This window comes from Tiliqua scincoides, chromosome 3 (genome assembly GCF_035046505.1).
Source record: "Tiliqua scincoides isolate rTilSci1 chromosome 3, rTilSci1.hap2, whole genome shotgun sequence".
NCBI classification, from domain to species: domain Eukaryota; kingdom Metazoa; phylum Chordata; class Lepidosauria; order Squamata; family Scincidae; genus Tiliqua; species Tiliqua scincoides.
The window spans coordinates 30668086-30685127 of record NC_089823.1 but is presented as its reverse complement, the minus strand read 5'-3'; the positions used below and the strand labels follow the sequence as shown (position 1 = coordinate 30685127).

The 17042-nt window shown below is 42.7% G+C and overlaps 1 protein-coding gene across 1 annotated transcript in view; it reads right to left on the bottom strand.

Annotated features, from left to right (window-relative positions):
• Positions 1–15484, bottom strand: part of LOC136644999 (zona pellucida sperm-binding protein 4-like) — a 32403-nt gene extending 16919 nt beyond the window's left edge. Inside the window, 1 exon segment of the mRNA XM_066621258.1 lies at positions 15385–15484. Coding sequence (XP_066477355.1) covers positions 15385–15484 — 100 coding nt within the window.
• Between the last annotated feature and the right edge of the window lie 1558 nt (positions 15485–17042).

The following is a 17042-nucleotide window of genomic DNA, read 5'->3' as shown; positions in this document are numbered from 1 at the left end:
GGTGAACCTTTTCTAAGACAGTGGGTTTCCAAATTTTTTTGCACTGGGACCTGTTTTTTCAAACAACACTCTATCGGGACCCACCTAGGTTTATAAGACTGTTAAAAAAAAGAGAGATTTAGAATTTATTTATTTACTTACTTACAGGTAGTAACCAGTGTTTGCAAACTGCAGGAGCTGAGCTATTTACAGGACAATTAGCTATCTTACAAACTGCAGGAGCTAAACTCTTTGCAGAGCAATATGGCAGCTATCTGATTATAGCAGCTTTCTGATTTCTGAATAGCCTCAAGGCTTGAGGCACTTAGTTACCTGATCTTTCCATCACTCTGTTTTAGTTGGAGGCTCCGCTGGGTGCTACATGACTCACCAGTGGGTCCCAACCCACAGTTTGGGAACCACTGGCATTCAGTACTCTTTTGATAACAGTGTTCTGTGTGATGACTCCAGTTAGGATGTGCATTTGTATGGAGTGGAACTAGGTCTTGCTTCCAGGTCAGAATTCAAACAGTGTGGTCCATTTGATGGAGTGGGAGGAGGCTTCAGGAATGACATTAGTGAAGCTTTATTTGGCTTAAGGAAAATGTCTGAATTTCCAATGTGTGTTTAGATTTTTGTTTCAAAGACACATTATATTAAAGGCTGCTTAACAGCCTGCAGAGAACAACTGTACAATAATGACTGTTAACATGATATAACATTATGGAACTTATTAATTTATATGATTTAACCAGGGCTTTGCTGTTAGGTATAGACTAGCACATCTGCTGTGGCCTATGACCAGCATGCAGCATTTAGGACTGATTCAATGTTGAATATTTGTGCATGACTATGGATGTCACGGAAGGAATGTGGTTAGAGTGGGCTGTAATAGTTACACACAACAGGCAAGCATTCATATATAGTTTTAACTCTAACCCCAGGGCTGGCCCATCCATGAGGCTACTTGAAACAATTGCCTCAGGCAGCAGACTGGCAGAGGGTGCTCACTTCCATCCACCCTTACCTTCACTGATCCTTCTTCTCCTGCTTCCTGGACTGGAAAAGGAAGAGGGGGATAAAAAGTGTAGAGGAGAGAGAAGTGGTGGGCTAGAGTGTTGGAGGAGCAGAGGCTGGTACGTTACCAATTGGGGGGGACAGCATTTGGCATGCTGCCTCAGGCACCAAGAGGTCTTGGGTTAGCCTGTTAGGAGAACCCTGAAGTTCTAATAATGGTCTTCAGTGAAAACCAAACACAACAGTTTGCCTGGATACATACAAATAACAAAACCTTAGTGATGGAGTAAATACTTATTTGGAATGAGAGATTGGTTTTCCTTTGCTGTTTCCAGGAGAGAAAGGAAATGGGATAAAACATAATTGTGTGGACCTGTGTGACATATTTTCAGTTGTTTTGAATTTGAAAATGTTATTTGCAATTCAAAACAAAAAAAAAAAACCCACATCAATTTGGGATGGCATGTCAATCCATTTTCCGAATCATTTTTTGAATGTTCACCATATCCTTTTTTACTTTTAACTACTGACGAAACTGATTTGCATTGGGAAACTATGTTAAGTAAATGAGAATGGAATGATAAAAAAGAAATGCCTCCCTGCCCAAAGAAAAACTATCCCACAGAATTAAGTGTTCCGGGTGCATTAGTTTTTGGATTTTGTCACACATTCATCCTGATCCAGTGATGGGCATCCATGGCTGGACTTCTCCTGGGCACATCAAAATGGCTTTTTGTTTTTGAAGGAGACCAATACCCCCCTCCCAATTTAGAAATTGAATAGAAGAGGGTCCAATTCACACATTGATTCACACATCAATGTGAATCACATTGAGGGATTCACACATTCAGCATTGGTACCCTTCTACATTTCCTTTCCCATTCAGGACAATTATTTCCTGTTTCCATTTGCATAATTGTTCTGGTCATTAAATTATTATAAAAGAAAACGAGAAAGAAAATGGTGCCTGATAGAATGCAGAGCTATTATGCTTAGAAAGAAGGAAGGTCGCCTCAACCCCTGGAAGATAAGAGTCAAGGTCAGCAAAAAGCACTGTGCCTTGGCAATGCAGTCATTCAAATAAAAGAAATGGGACTGACACTCATCTCTCACTCCTCCAGACATTCATTATTATCTCTAATTTCCAGTATTCCTTCCATCTACTATTGCCTCTCACTGGACCCCATATCTCTTTGCCACATTCTGGCTTTAAGCTAGAGAAGCTTAACAGGTGAACTCATGTGAGCACTTTAGAGATTTATTTAAAGACCTTTCATTTAAAGGAACAACTACAGCTCTACAGTTTCAAGTCCAACTCCAAGGAAATTGTGTCCTAGATTACTCAGTAGCACTCACTCATATTTTAACCCTGGAAGGAACTACGACAAATATCTATGTTTCCAACATGTGTCAGGATGCGTCCACAGTAGTCCATTACTCTGCAATTGCTATTACAGAGCATCTACAAGACAACATTAAAAAAGACATCTCAAAAAAGACATAGTGGAAATGGAAAAGGTGCAAAAGAGAGTGACTAAGATGATTACGGGGCTGGGGCACTTTCCTTATGAGGAAAGGCTACGGCATTTGGGCCTCTTCAGCCTAGAAAAGAGACACCTGAGGGGAGACATGATTGAGACATACAAAATTATGCAGGGGATGGACAGAGTGGATAGGGAGATGCTCTTTACACTCTCACATAATACCAGAACCAGGGGACATCCACTAAAATTGAGTGTTGGGCGGGTTAGGACAGACAAAAGAAAATATTTCTTTACTCAGTGTGTGGTCGGTCTGTGGAACTCCTTGCCACAGGATGTGGACGCCTTTAAAAGGGGATTGAACAAGTTTCTGGAGGAAAAATCCATTACGGGGTACAAGCCATGATGTGTATGCGCAACCTCCTGATTTTAGAAATGGGTTATGTCAGAATGCCAGATGCGAGGGAGGGCACCAGGATGAGGTCTCTTGTTATCTGGTGTGCTCCCTGGGGCATTTGGTGGGCCGCTGTGAGATACAGGAAGCTGGACTAGATGGGCCTATGGCCTGATCCAGTGGGGCTGTTCTTATGTTCTTATTACATGCTATATTGCATTCCAGTGTTTTCTGTGTTGTCCTTCAGTGTTTTTCAAATTTGATTTATTGCATATTTATTTACTTTTTTCCTATCATGGAAAGCCACTATTAAGGCTTTTAAACCCATTTCTGCCCAGCCCACAGGTAGACACATTTGATCCCTGTTGCATATATGCAACGTTGGGCAAAAATGGTTTAAGAAAATATATTCCTTTTAAATTGAAAACCTCATATTTTCAGGTTCAGTCAGTTTTATTGCTTCACAAGCCAGCATGCCTGAGAGGCCACTGCTGATTACCCCTTAATTGCCCCACATTCAATACCTTTTAGTGATAATAAAAGTTTGAATGTTCTAAATAGTCATCACCCTATGGTTTTATTGTTTTTCATTATTTTATTGTTTTTATATATTGTAAATTTTATTTTTGGATATTTGTAAGCCACCTTGGGCATTTGCTCCAGCATGCAAAAGGCGGGATATATTTTTTTAAAAATAGATCATACAGTTAATTAGCAATGTTTTAAATTATCGGTTACCTCTTTCTTTCTTTCTTTCTTTCTTTCTTTCTTTCTTTCTTTCTTTCTTTCTTTCTTTCTTTCTTTCTTTCAGGACCCTGTTAATTCTGAATCTGGATTAAGTTCTGTTATGTCAATAAGATCAGGTTCTCTGATGGCCACATAATCTCCAGACTATTTCTAGAACAGTGGAAGGGGAGAGTCTGTATACATGAATCACAACAGTTAACTGCTTGCTTATTTTTTTGTCCCAGTGCCATAACTACTTCTGCAGTAATAATTCCTGCACTTGAAACTTGGTAAAAACAAGTCCATCCTCTCTTGCAATCAATGTGTATAGAGGATGCCACATTTTATAAGATCACTATTGCCAACTATTGGCAAGATCACTATTGCCAACTATTGGGAACTATTGCCAACTATTGGCAAGATCACCACTATTGGCAAGATCACTATTGCCAATTGGAGAGAAGGTGGAGTACCTCAAGACATGAGGGATGCAAACATCATCACGCTGTACAAGAACAAAGGTGACAGGGGTGACTGCAACAACTACCGCGGCATCTCTCTCCTTAGCGTTGTAGGAAAGCTGTTTGCCCGAGTTGTACTAAAGAGGCTCCAGGTACTTGCAGAGAGCGTCTATCCAGAATCGCAGTGTGGATTCCGAGCCAACAGGTCCACCACTGATATGGTATTCTCCCTTAGACAACTGCAGGAGAAATGCAGGGAACAACGACAGCCACTCTTTATAACCTTCATAGATCTCACAAAGGCTTTCGACCTGGTCAGCAGAGACGGCCTCTTCAAGATTCTCCCCAAGATTGGATGTCCACCCAGGCTCCTCAGCATCATCAGATCTTTCCACAAGGACATGAAGGGCACTGTTGTCTTCGATGGCTCCACATCAGACCCTTTTGACATCCGAAGCGGAGTGAAGCAGGGCTGTGTTCTTGCACCAACCTTGTTTGGGATTTTCTTCACTGTCCTGCTGAAGCAGGCCTTTGGAACTGCAACAGAAGGCATCTATCTCCGGACCAGATCAGACGGAAAGCTCTTCAACCTCTCCAGACTGAGAGCAAAATCCAAAGTCCAGCTGAAATGTCTGCGTGACTTCCTCTTTGCCGACGATGCAGCTGTCACTACCCACTCTGCCAAAGATCTCCAGCAGCTCATGGATCGTTTTAGCAAGGCCTGCCAAGATTTTGGACTGACAATCAGCCTGAAGAAAACACAGGTCATGGTTCAGGATGTGGACTCACCTCCCTGCATTACAATCTCTGAGCATGAACTGGAGGTTGTCCATGACTTTGTGTACCTTGGCTCAACGATCTCCGACACTCATTCTCTCGATACCGAGCTAAACAAGCGCATCGGTAAAGCAGCTACCACGTTTTCCAGACTCACAAAGAGAGCCTGGTCCAACAAGAAGCTGACGGAACATACCAAGATCCAGGTCTACAGAGCTTGCGTCCTGAGTACACTTCTGTACTGCAGCGAGTCATGGACTCTTCGCTCACAACAGGAGAGGAAACTGAGCGCTTTCCACATGCGCTGCCTCCGACGCATCCTCGGCATCACCTGGCAGGACAAAGTTCCAAACAACACAGTCCTGGAACGTGCTGGAATCCCTAGCATGTATTCACTGCTAAAACAGAGACGCCTGCGTTGGCTTGGTCATGTCGTGAGAATGGATGATGGCCGGATCCCAAAGGATCTCCTCTATGGAGAACTCGTGCAAGGAAAGCGCCCTACAGGTAGACCACAGCTGCGATACAAGGACATCTGCAAGAGGGATCTGAAGGCCTTAGGGATGGACCTCAACAAGTGGGAAACCCTGGCCTCTGAGCGGCCCGCTTGGAGGCAGGCTGTGCAGCATGGCCTTTTCCAGTTTGAAGAGACACTTTGCCAACAGTCTGAGGCTAAGAGGCAAAGAAGGAAGGCCCATAGCCAGGGAGACAGACCAGGGACAGACTGCACTTGCTCCCGGTGTGGAAGGGATTGTCACTCCCGGATTGGCCTTTTCAGCCACACTAGATGCTGTGCCAGAACCACCTTTCAGAGCACGATACCATAGTCTTTCGAGACTGAAGGTTGCCAATACAATATTGCCAACATATATGGTCAGTTGAGTAGTTTTACTTTGGCAGATAAACCCACCTCACAGATGATGGTAGGCTGTCCCTGATGGTGACGGTTGGTGGCGTGAGACTTTAATACCAAAGCAACAGGCTGCTGCAGGACAATGAAAGGATAGGATGATAGTTGGAAGAATTTAGAAAAGTTGCAATTGAATTCATCTGCTGATTTCAACTTTGTCGAGGTTAACCACTGCTCAGGACTGGGTGATCACGGTGGTATATCCTGTTCAGTCTTCTGAGATTCCGAGACTTTTTTGGTCCAAGGCCATATTTTCACATGAATGAGCATGGAAACATCTCGTGAATATGAGTACATGCATCATTTTACTTCCGATCTGCTCCTCCCTAATCATTAGCATAGCAATTGATGACCTCCCCAAGAACCTAGAAAATGTGTTTTTATCTTAAAGCATGACACTTTTAGCCTTAACAGTGCCAATTAAAACAAACCCCTCTGCTCCCTGCTTGCTTGCAAGGGGTCAAAACATAATGGGTTCAAAAGGCCAAACTGACCCATCATCACCTCCAGGCCATAGTGTAGCAATTTAAATGCTTGAACTCCTAGCCTGTAAACACTTCACAGCCATTCCATAGCAGTAACCCATAGCTTTCAATGTACATGAGATCAAATTGTTGTTGTTGGGGTGAAGCAACTTTTATTTGTATACAACTGTCTCTCCTCAGTCACCTATGAAACTTTTATTTCCAACCATAACTCCAACCACACAATCCCATGCCCCCTTCTGGATAGAGAGCCCCTGGTGTTAAGCAATTACTGCCCAGTGTTGCATATATGCAACAGGAATCAAATGTGTACACCTGTGGGCTGGACAGAAATGGGTTTTAAAAATGCAGAGACTAAGCACAGCTGGTGGTCCATTTCCTTTCTTTTTTCATTCCTTTTTTACTGACATTCCCACCCCTTCCCCAACCATGTTTTGGCAAATACAGTTGGCCATTTACCAAATGGTAACTAAACAGAGTGCATCCAAATACCTGTTTATTATTTATTTTTACACCATTCTTCCTCCAGGTGAGTTCAGAGTGGTGTACATATCAGTAATTACTCCCCTCCTTTTGTCTGCACAAAACCCTATTAGGTTGGTTCGCTTGAGAAATAGTGACTGGCCCAAGGTCAACCAGGAAGCGTCATGGCTGAGCAGGGATTTGTACCTGTATCTTGCATGTCTAAGTCCAGCTCCAGAACCACTATCACCATCCTGGTTCTGCTTCTGCAAGTTTCAATTCACATGGTGAATGGTGATGAAATGATCCTGAATAAATGAAAGAGGACAGGATTTAAGAAGGGGTTACATACCTACCATGGAAACTTGCCACTTGGTAAATGGTCACCATAACTTGCAATCCTATAATACTTACCTGGGAGTAGGCTCCTTTATGCAATGCAACTTACTTCTGAGTAGACATGGTTAGGATTCTGCTGACAATCAAGCTAGCTTTGGCTGCCTTTCCAATATAGCATTGCCACCTGGTTAAGTGATTAATATGGATACCCTATGTAGACATGCTAACTGTGAGATGGGAAGTTTCCAGCCGATCACAGGTGGAGGAATTATTTTATCTAATTTGCACCTTGTTTATATTTATTGTGCTATGTCAGTTATTTATAGGTTACGTTTTAATTTTTGACACGACTTTTAAAATTTTTTGACATTGATGTATTGCTTTTGACATATGAATTTTCCTCAGGTGGCATTTGCTGATTGAGGGCCTCATTCAAGGCCCTACATTTCCACATCCTCCTTTCAGTTCAGCTGAATTCTGATCCTTGATCATTTTTGTTAAAATGAAGTTCTGAGGGCAAAGCAACAGTAGACATAAGTGGATAAATTTCAACACTCTTTGATCAAACCTTATCCCTGTGTTCATATTGGGATTAGTTAGAATTATCAGCACTAACTTGATCTATTCCAGCATTTCTCAAACTGTGGGACAGGACCCACTTGGTGGGTTGTGACCCAATTTCTGGCAGGTGCCACAGAGCATCCAATGAAAACAAGGGTGTTGCAAAGATCAGAGAACTAATTATTTCAAGTCCTGAGGTTATTCAAAAATCAAATAGCTGCTAACTACCCTGCAAAGAGCTGAGCTCCTACAGTTTGCAAGCCTGTGTAAATATAGGGAGATAAATGTTTGAGCATCTTTTTTCTGGTGTGTTCTTTTCCCCATCAATAGCAGGTAGAGGGGGCAGGTGAAGGCTAGGTCACATAATGAAGACCTTCAAGCCTTGAGGCTATTCATTAGGGCTGTCTCATTACAAGAAATGGATCAAGGTTTTTTTCAAATAAATAAATATTACTTGTAAAAAATTTCTTTCTAGACTACTTTTTTCAAAAGTCTCATAAAGCTAGTCGGTTCCCAAAGGAGTGTCATTTTAAAAAGTGATTCCCGGTGCTAAAAAGTTTGAGAACCACTGATCTAAACTAATACAAGATGAACCTTACTTTCCACTTGAAAGGTGAATAACCATGTGAACCTCACCCACGCTTGTGGGCTCTACCACTCTGTTGTTGTGGAAGATTCTTCTTGCTTGTGCTACAACATCTAAACCTGGAATAAGATCAGGCTGTAAATGAGAATGCTTAGTTGGCGCTATTAACACCTTGAAATTATTTGCTAGTGTGGCATTTCTGTCTAAGCTCTAGATTCATCTTCATAACTCATTCTACAATGGCACCTATCAGGTGATTCTTGTTGTATAAGTATTTTTGATATTTCTTAATGCAGGTCATTTAAGATGTTTTATGATATATTAAAAATTCCAAGCAGCTGATTTTGCTGGCACTCCAGATGAAGTATAGCAAATGAGTGGAGCTCTTTATAGGTAGCCATTGATTGTGACAGAAGCAGGGTCTAAATTGTATGGAGAAAAGTTCAATTGAAAAATCTTTTTTGTCATGTAGTCAATAGTGCCCAGAAAGACAGAGTGTTGTCCAGTAGGATTCTCACAGATATTGGGCATGTGTAACAAAAAACCCAGGAAGGAGTTTTCAGGTGAAACTTTTCAAAATACTAACAAAGATTTGAAATATACTACCAAAAACCAGTAGCTGTTCTCTCCCCCCCCCCCCCCCCAAAAAAAAAAAAGTTTGGTTATATAGGTTCTAATCACTAACGTTAGTTATCTTAAGTAAGACTTAAGTCTCCTGCGGAGACTTAAAAAGTGTAAACAGCTTTAGCCTGGACCAAGATCACAATGAGGTATTTATGTATCACCAGTATAATGAATATTAACAAGTTCAGATGGCTAAAAAGAATATGTCATTCTGCATCCACAATTGGTGCTGAACATTTTCATTGCTACTTTGTGAGCAGCCACATCCGGTCTTTTAAGCCTTCAGCAGGTCCAGGGTTCCTCCACCCAATGCATCACAAAGTTTTCAATTATCAAGTAAATGAGAACCTCCCACCAGCTGACAGGAGAAGACAAATGGCCTGAACAGATTGGCTGAAGGGAGCCAAACAAGTGGGCAGTAAAATTGGGATTATAGGAGAAGGATTTAATGGGAGCAAGAAGATAAGGAAATTGAATGGACCCAGCTTGGAGAGAAACTTGTTTAAGGGAATGTTGCAAAAATACAGGGTATCTAAAAAATTTTTTTACACACATTTTAATGAGTTCCAATCCATACATGCTTCATTGTAGAAAACCTACAACACTTGGACATCTATGGGAAGCAATTGAAGAGATGTGTGGAACCATCTCATCGCATGTTGGTGGGTGTCTGCAGATCTCCTACAACCCAATCCTATGCATGTCTTTTCAGAAGTAAGTGCCATTATAGTCAATGGGGCTTACTCCTAGGTAAGTGTGGATAGGATTGTACCCTAAGTCCAGTGGTTCCCAAACTTTTTCAACTGGCGGCTCCCTTGACTTACAGCCCAATCCTGTGGTTGGCAGCATGGCTTTTTGCCACCAAGCACAGTTGCAAACATGCCGTAAGGCACATTTGCGGGGCTCATCACTGGGCTCCCGCTGATGCTAGCCCAGCACTGGCCGGCACTGGGCTAGCGCAGGGCAGTCGCCCAGCTACCGCGGCTCAGCAGTCTCCCAGACCGCCAAGCTGTGGAATGGGAGGCAGAAGTGTGGAAGGGGGTGGGGAGGAGGCGTTCTGGGGAGGGGGGAGGCAGGCAGGGGGAAGAGAGAGGGCAGAGGGAGGTGTGCCAGGGGGTGGGCTGGAGGCATGTCAGGGGGAGGGAGGTAGGAGGGTCCATGGAGCTCCGCTCCACAGGATCCAAGGTGCTCGTGCAGGGCTGCGTGCCCTACACAAGCACCTTTCCCTTACCACCAACAAAGTGAGTAGCCCCATTGCGGGGCTGCTTACCTTACTCAAAGGAAGGGGACGAACGTCTCCTTCTCCCAAGGTGCCTGCCACGGTAGCACGGGAGGTGCAGGATTCAGCGGCAGCCCTTCTCAGTGCCAGCGAGCCTGGGTGCCCCAGGCAGCTCAGGATTGGGCTGCCCATGGGCCATTGGCTGTGGTTCCGCACAACAGGGCTACAATCCTATTCCTTGTGTAGGGCAGTGAGGTTTTTGCAAAGATTCTGTGGCTGTCCTGGCTGGTTTCCGCAGTTCCCTGGGGAGTCACGACTCACAGTTTGGGAACCACTGCCACAGTCAATTATGTCAGTGGTGTATAGACATGCTGAACACTTGGTCTAATTCATTAACTCAGTGGTTCTCTCATGCATTTAGCACCAGGACCCACTTTTTAGAATGAGAATCTGTCAGGACCCACTAGAAGTGATGTCATGACTGGAAGTGACATAATCTAGCAGGAAAACTTTTAACAATCCTAGGCTGCAATCCTACCCACCCTTACCCAGGGATAAGTCCCATTAACTATCATTGTTAAAAGATTATACATAGTAGACTGTTAAAAGTATAGGTCTGTAACATTTCCCTAAATGCAGTCACATACCATGGGAGCATCAAGTCTAACATATTAAAAATAAAATATCGAAATGAATGGGGACCCACCTAGTAGGTTCTAACCCACTGTTTGAGAAACACTGTATTAACTAATTAATTAGCTAACTGGACCAAGCAACTGCTTCTGTGCACATCATTTGCATTATATGTGTAAATCATATTATAATATATTTGACACTATGAAGTATGTAAGAAGAGATTCCTCAGAATCTCAAGAACTCATGTCATAAGATCAACAGAACAGAACAGGAATTTTCCTTTTCATATACAGAAATTTGCCCTCATTTTCTGGCACCCTCTAATCAAAGCAATCAATAAGATATAATGTTTAATATTAATGCCATGGCTCCTATACCCCATACTGTTCTGAACATATTCCTTTTTTAAGAAAAGGAAATCAAATACGAATACTCTTCAAAGATTTTGATGCAGATTTAGCAAGGCACTGTATCAGTACACGTTTTGGGTGTCATTAAGCATGTACTTTTGTTTTATGTATATATGTATTTATATTAAAATCACCAAGAAAGGGGATCCAAGGTAGCTTACAAAATTAAAACAAATTAAAACGGAGCAAGAATGGAGGTGGCAAGGAAGGACAAATGGGAACGAGGTAGCTGGGAAAGAGGCCACCTTTACCCATCCACTGTGTAAAACAACCCACCTCACCTTGCTTCATGGATGAGTAGACTAAGAAGACATTTTAACAGTCCTGTGAAATATCACTAGGGATGTCCTCTGGAAGGGAGTTACAAAAGGCAAGTGCCACTAGTTAGGCAGTCATGCATATCACACTCAAATGTAACATGCTGTATAACTAGAAAGATGGTTGGTTGGCAACCTTCAGTCTCGAAAGACTATGGTATAAGCCTACAGCACCCAGTATTCCCAGGTGGTCTCCCATCTAAGTACTAACCAGGCCTGACCCTGCTCAGCTTCCAAGATCAGACAAGATCAGGCATCTGCAAGGTAACAGTTGCTGCTAGAGAGATGACTACACAGTGAAAGGAAAACATCTGGAGACTGAAGGATTCTCTATATAGAACAATAATATAGACCCTATATAGACCCTATAATATAAGACCCTAATTAGGTCTAGGACAGCCTGCCTATGAAAACTGCCTTGAGTAATATCTGATGAGAAATCCGATAATGAGAAATGTGGTATAAAATATAGAAATAAAATAAAATGATTAGTCCTCCAAAACTGATGGCTCATGCAGAAGGCTTCTTCTGGTGAGTACATTTCTGAATCCCTTTGGTTGCAGGTTAGGGCTGGGGTCCAAAGAGTTTGATGTGCAAGTGGAAAGTCCTTCCATAAGCCCACAAGAGAGTCACCAATTCCCCCAGCTGCGTTGCTTACCACCATATTGCATAGTACTTTAGATGATCCCCAAATCTGAGTGACTCTTCAGGGTATACATAAAGCTACTGCAGTAGGAAGGGGAAGGCAGAAGACTGTTGGAGTTCCATGTGTGGCTCTCTGGATCCAAACCAACATCTTTTGGAAAGACAGAGCCTAGGGCAAATCCTATATACATGGGAGTAAGTCCCATTGAACTCTGTAGGGCTTATTTCTGCATAGACATGCACAGGATTGTGGTATAGGCTTCTACAGGTTGTATTCAACTAATCTAAACTACTGGCTGTGGTTCTGATGCTATAACATGAACCTTATCTGCGACTGTTGAAATGAATTGACTTGTATCCTAATCCTCCCCTCTTTTCAACTATGTAAACTACAAATCCTCCAACCGCTGGTATCTTAGGAAGCCTTAAAAATTAGCTCGAAATCCGAGTTTTACTTATACTGTTATCTTATACTTAGATCTTATCTTCATGTTGTTTTGTGTACTGTAAACAATAAATACAGTTCCTAGAATTTGAGTCTGATCTGTAATGAGTTTAGCATCTTGGTTATTACTCCAAACATTTGGTTATACTATTGCCATTTTTTCTTTTAAAATGACTACAGTTGTTTCTGAACAGTGCAGACAGGATCAGGAAAGCCATGAGTAAGAACTCAATAATTAAGCCATATATCCTTCTAGAGCGGGCTATTAGATTTGATTATCTGAGGTCCTAATGGTCTGGAAGTAAAATGAATAGCACATTACGTAGTGACAGCTAACTGAGACCACCTTACTCATGCTAAATCTCACTGAAATTAATGGGACCTAAATTAATTGCTGCTAACCTGTCCTATTGATTTCAATGGGACATAAGAACAACTGCTTTCTTTGGACAGGAGCCAGAGTATTTCTGTTCACTTAAGGATTTAGGTATATTTCTTCTATGCACATGTATCCAAACACATCTCTAAAAACTTGAGGACTAGGAACATTTTAATAAAAGTTAAGATTCCCAGAAGTATAAGATTCAACGTGTAATCCTAGCATTCTCTTTAGCCAGTGCAACAGCTGCTGCACTGACCCAGAATGTAATCATAAGGCACATCTGCAACAACATGAGCCAGCAGTGCTGACAGGGAGGTCTGTGCCACCCTGCTAATGTTGCATCCCGACCCTGGGTCACCAACGAAGTTAGGATTTGCACCAACCAGTGCAGGAGTGTGGGAAGGGCAGTGGGGAGGAGGCATTTTTTGATGGGGGTGGGTGGATCAGGGGGTGGATTGGGCCCAGGAGAGGAATGGGATTAGCAGAGGCATTCTTAACTATATCCTTACCCCCTCCCGGACCAGCTGGTGTTACATCAGGCTGCTTGAACTTCCGCCAGCTATATACCTGGTGGAGATCTGAGTAGCCCTGTAGAGCTGGCTGGAGTGTTACTTAGAGTAAGGGGGAAAATATCCCTTTACCCCCAAGGAGACTGCCAGACACCTCCTAACCTTCGCTGGATGCAGGGCATGCTATGTGACCTGGCTGAACCAGCACAGGTTAGGATTGGGCTATTTGATTCTCTGTGAAAATTCCATATTTTTTTTCCTTTAAAATTGCAAGATATAAATGACTGAACCAGCTATAATTCCTTTATCATAATATCTGAAAGCAAACATATGGAAATTACATTTTATATATGTCTGTCAAATGAGCTCCTAGGCATCGAGGAAGCTCAAAGGAGTGCTCTCCAATACCTCTTTTGCTCTCTAAGGAAAACTTTTTTCTTTTCTTTTTTAATTTGCCGTTTGCTTTGTTGCTAACCAGGAAGGAAAACAGGGAGTCCAGGTTTTTCTAATCTTTCTAGTAAAACACATCCTACTGGATTCCAGAGTGAGGGAGGAAAATATATCTTGCATCAATTTATTGCTGATAAAAGAATAGAAAGGTCACGTCGTTCTGTGCATAACTGATATTTACTTTCATGCTCTCTTCAAGGCATTCTCACTCCTGGAATGCAAAGTAAATGGATGATATTAGAAGATATACTGAGGATTGTGAGAAAAGTTGTAATTTTTGCAAAATGAAGCAGGTGTTACAGGCAGGGCTAAATTAGACATGTTGTTGAGGATGCTAAAGAGCAGGTTTAGGCCAAACTATGGTCTGTCCACTTACCCAACCATGCTCCTATATAGGACTATACCGAATTCCCAGCAACTTGAGCAATGGTGATCACTATCTTATCCAGTTGTGGGAACAACTGTTGTATCCAGTTGTGTCTATCCAGTTGTGGGAACAGCTATGAACAGAATCGACAAGCGCGTTGGTTTCAAAAGAGAGCCAGGATGTTGCAGTGGGTCAGGTCTAAGTCCGACCTAAAAGATCCAGGTTCAAATCCCTGCTCAGCCATGACACTTCCTGGCTGACCTTGGGCCAGTCTGCATCACTTACCTCACAGGATTGTTGTGAGGACAAAAGTTGGGAAAGAACCATGAACACCACCCTGAGCTCCTTGTAGGAAGGGCAGTATAAAAATCTGAAAAATAAAACATAAATATAAAATAATTAAAGTGATGCTGTGAATTGGAGACCCACCTGCTCTGCAGAGCTCTGGAAAAGTTTGTTTTTCTCAACTCATTTCAATACAGACAATACCTGTGTTGGAAGCCACCAGTCTGTGTGACTCACCAGTCTCAAAATCACTAACCAATGCCCCCTTAAAGGGTGGGGAGAGGGGAAGGCAGCAACATGATTCTAAGGATCCCACTGCTGCCAGGGAGAAGGGAGATTTTTACACTCATCTGCAGCCAGAGCTGCAATCCTGGAGGGGGGGTTACAGCTTTGCAGGTACGGGAGCCCTGCAGAGGGCTCCCCGCACCCCCTGAAGCCCCAGGACTATAGCACTGGCTGCAGGTACGTAACAAATCCCCCTCCTGTCCCTGGCAGCAGTGTGTTGTCTCCCCCCCCCCCCCCGGCAAAAACTTAACAGTGCTCTCAGCTCTTTTATAGGAGTTTGGAAAGCACTGATCTAAAGATCTTGGAGGAAAACAAAGCAAATTTCTTCAGACTAGTGAAACTTCTCAAGATGATCAGCCCAAGGTCACCCTCTCTTATTTCATTGCAGACTGAACATTTGAAGCATGGCTTTCCCAGCATAAGTCCACTACATCACACCAGCTTCTCAGTTCTGTTTCTTCCTCCTCTTGACACTTCACAGCATCCTCGCCATTTTTTCACTCCTCATGTCATGCGTTTTTCTTCAAGTTCACATCCTTCAAAGGAGAGAGCAGCAGCTCGTATACACTGTTCACTCTGATAAAAGCAACAAATATTTCTCATAAGCCATTCTGATTTGCGTAGATGCATACCCAGCAAATAGTGAGGTTCATCCTTTTTCATAAACCGAAATGTCATGGTTGGTTTCCCAGCTGTCCTTTGTTCTAAACGCCTTTCAAAATCAATTGTCATTCTCGGTGCAAAGCGGTTCTTGAATTATGGTCTGCGATCTTTTTTTAATGTCAGGATTAGTATTTATTATTTGTTTGGTGCCAACATTGTGAAAGTAGCGTGAAAGTCCCTCCCTAAATGGGAACATTGCAGTTCCCCAGGAGGGGGTAATGCTGCCATACCAACACTCAGTGCTTGTAATAACTCTCTGCACTTCTTTATTACTTTCCATCAAAGTGCTTAACAAACAGGAATGAATTAAAGATGACATTTCAGAAAGCGACTGCTAATTGTCGACGTCTAGCTTGAGGCGCTGTGTGGATCTCTTTGCAGAATACGTTGAATACCTTAAGCCCTCACCAATTGGCTGCAGGTGAAAAGTTTGATCTCACTGAAGTCTTACATGGTGAGCAAGCAAAGCAACCTTATGTTCAGTGTTCCAGTTGGGAAACGGAAATGTGAGACTGAGGCAGGCACAGAGGCACAGGACTGGATTAACTGTTATGCTAAGTACACGGCAGAGTAGGACGCCAGACAAACTGGGGATCCTGGTGTGGCTTAATTGTTTTTCAGTGTTACAAATATGTCTACCTTGTGGCCTGAAAAACAGTGCTTGAATTATCAGGGCGGGGGGGGGGGAGAGCTTTAACAAAATCCTCAGGCCCCACTCATTGATCACCACTTTTGAACATGATTGGAACCAGATGTGAAATTCTCATTTGTGTGTTACCCCTTCAGGGTAGCACAACAATGTCAAGTAACTTTTCCTTGTAGAGATAGTGTATATGACTCAGTCAAACACCATCAGTGTCTCTCACCCCACTGTTATCCAGAAACCTGCACACCACTGTTCCCACTAAGCTGCATGGCCGCATGGCCCACTAAGCTGCACTGATCCGCATGGATCAGTGAGCAGCACAGACCCTTCATAGGAAACAGTGCTGCACCTATCCTTCCCATCTGCTATATTTGTTGGTCACATGGACACTGCAAAAACCATTGGAGAACTTTGATAATGTTTGAAATGTCATGTTACATACTTGCAATTCAGAACTTGTACATGGCTTTGAAAAGCAGTATACTTTTATAGCAAGCTATGAATGCATAGATACCTTATATATACTAGTCCATGCTAGAAAATATGAACCATATACACAAATCAAAGCATTGACTTTCAAATGGTTCGTTGTCATCCCAAACTGGGTTATGTACTAACCATCTGCAGTGGTTGTCAGTCTACTTCCAGGCCCAGTTCAAAGTGCAAGGTGATTGCCTTTAAATCCCTAAATGGGTCAGGATCACAGTAGATGTACAGTTTCTGCCATATGATCTGCCCATTCCATTCATGGAGGTCATCAGGAGCGCCCCCCCATACACGCACACATGCCCTGTCTGTATTTGAAATACGGCTATCCAGAGCACTTATGAGATATGTTTCTGAAAGGTTTTAGTTTTCCTCACATTCTACTTCCCTTTAAAAAGAACGGAATCTGTCTGTCTGTCTAAAGCACACCAGATAACAGTACTTTTTACTACTATACAACAGCCAGTCCTTCTCTAAGAACTGTCGATGACTTCT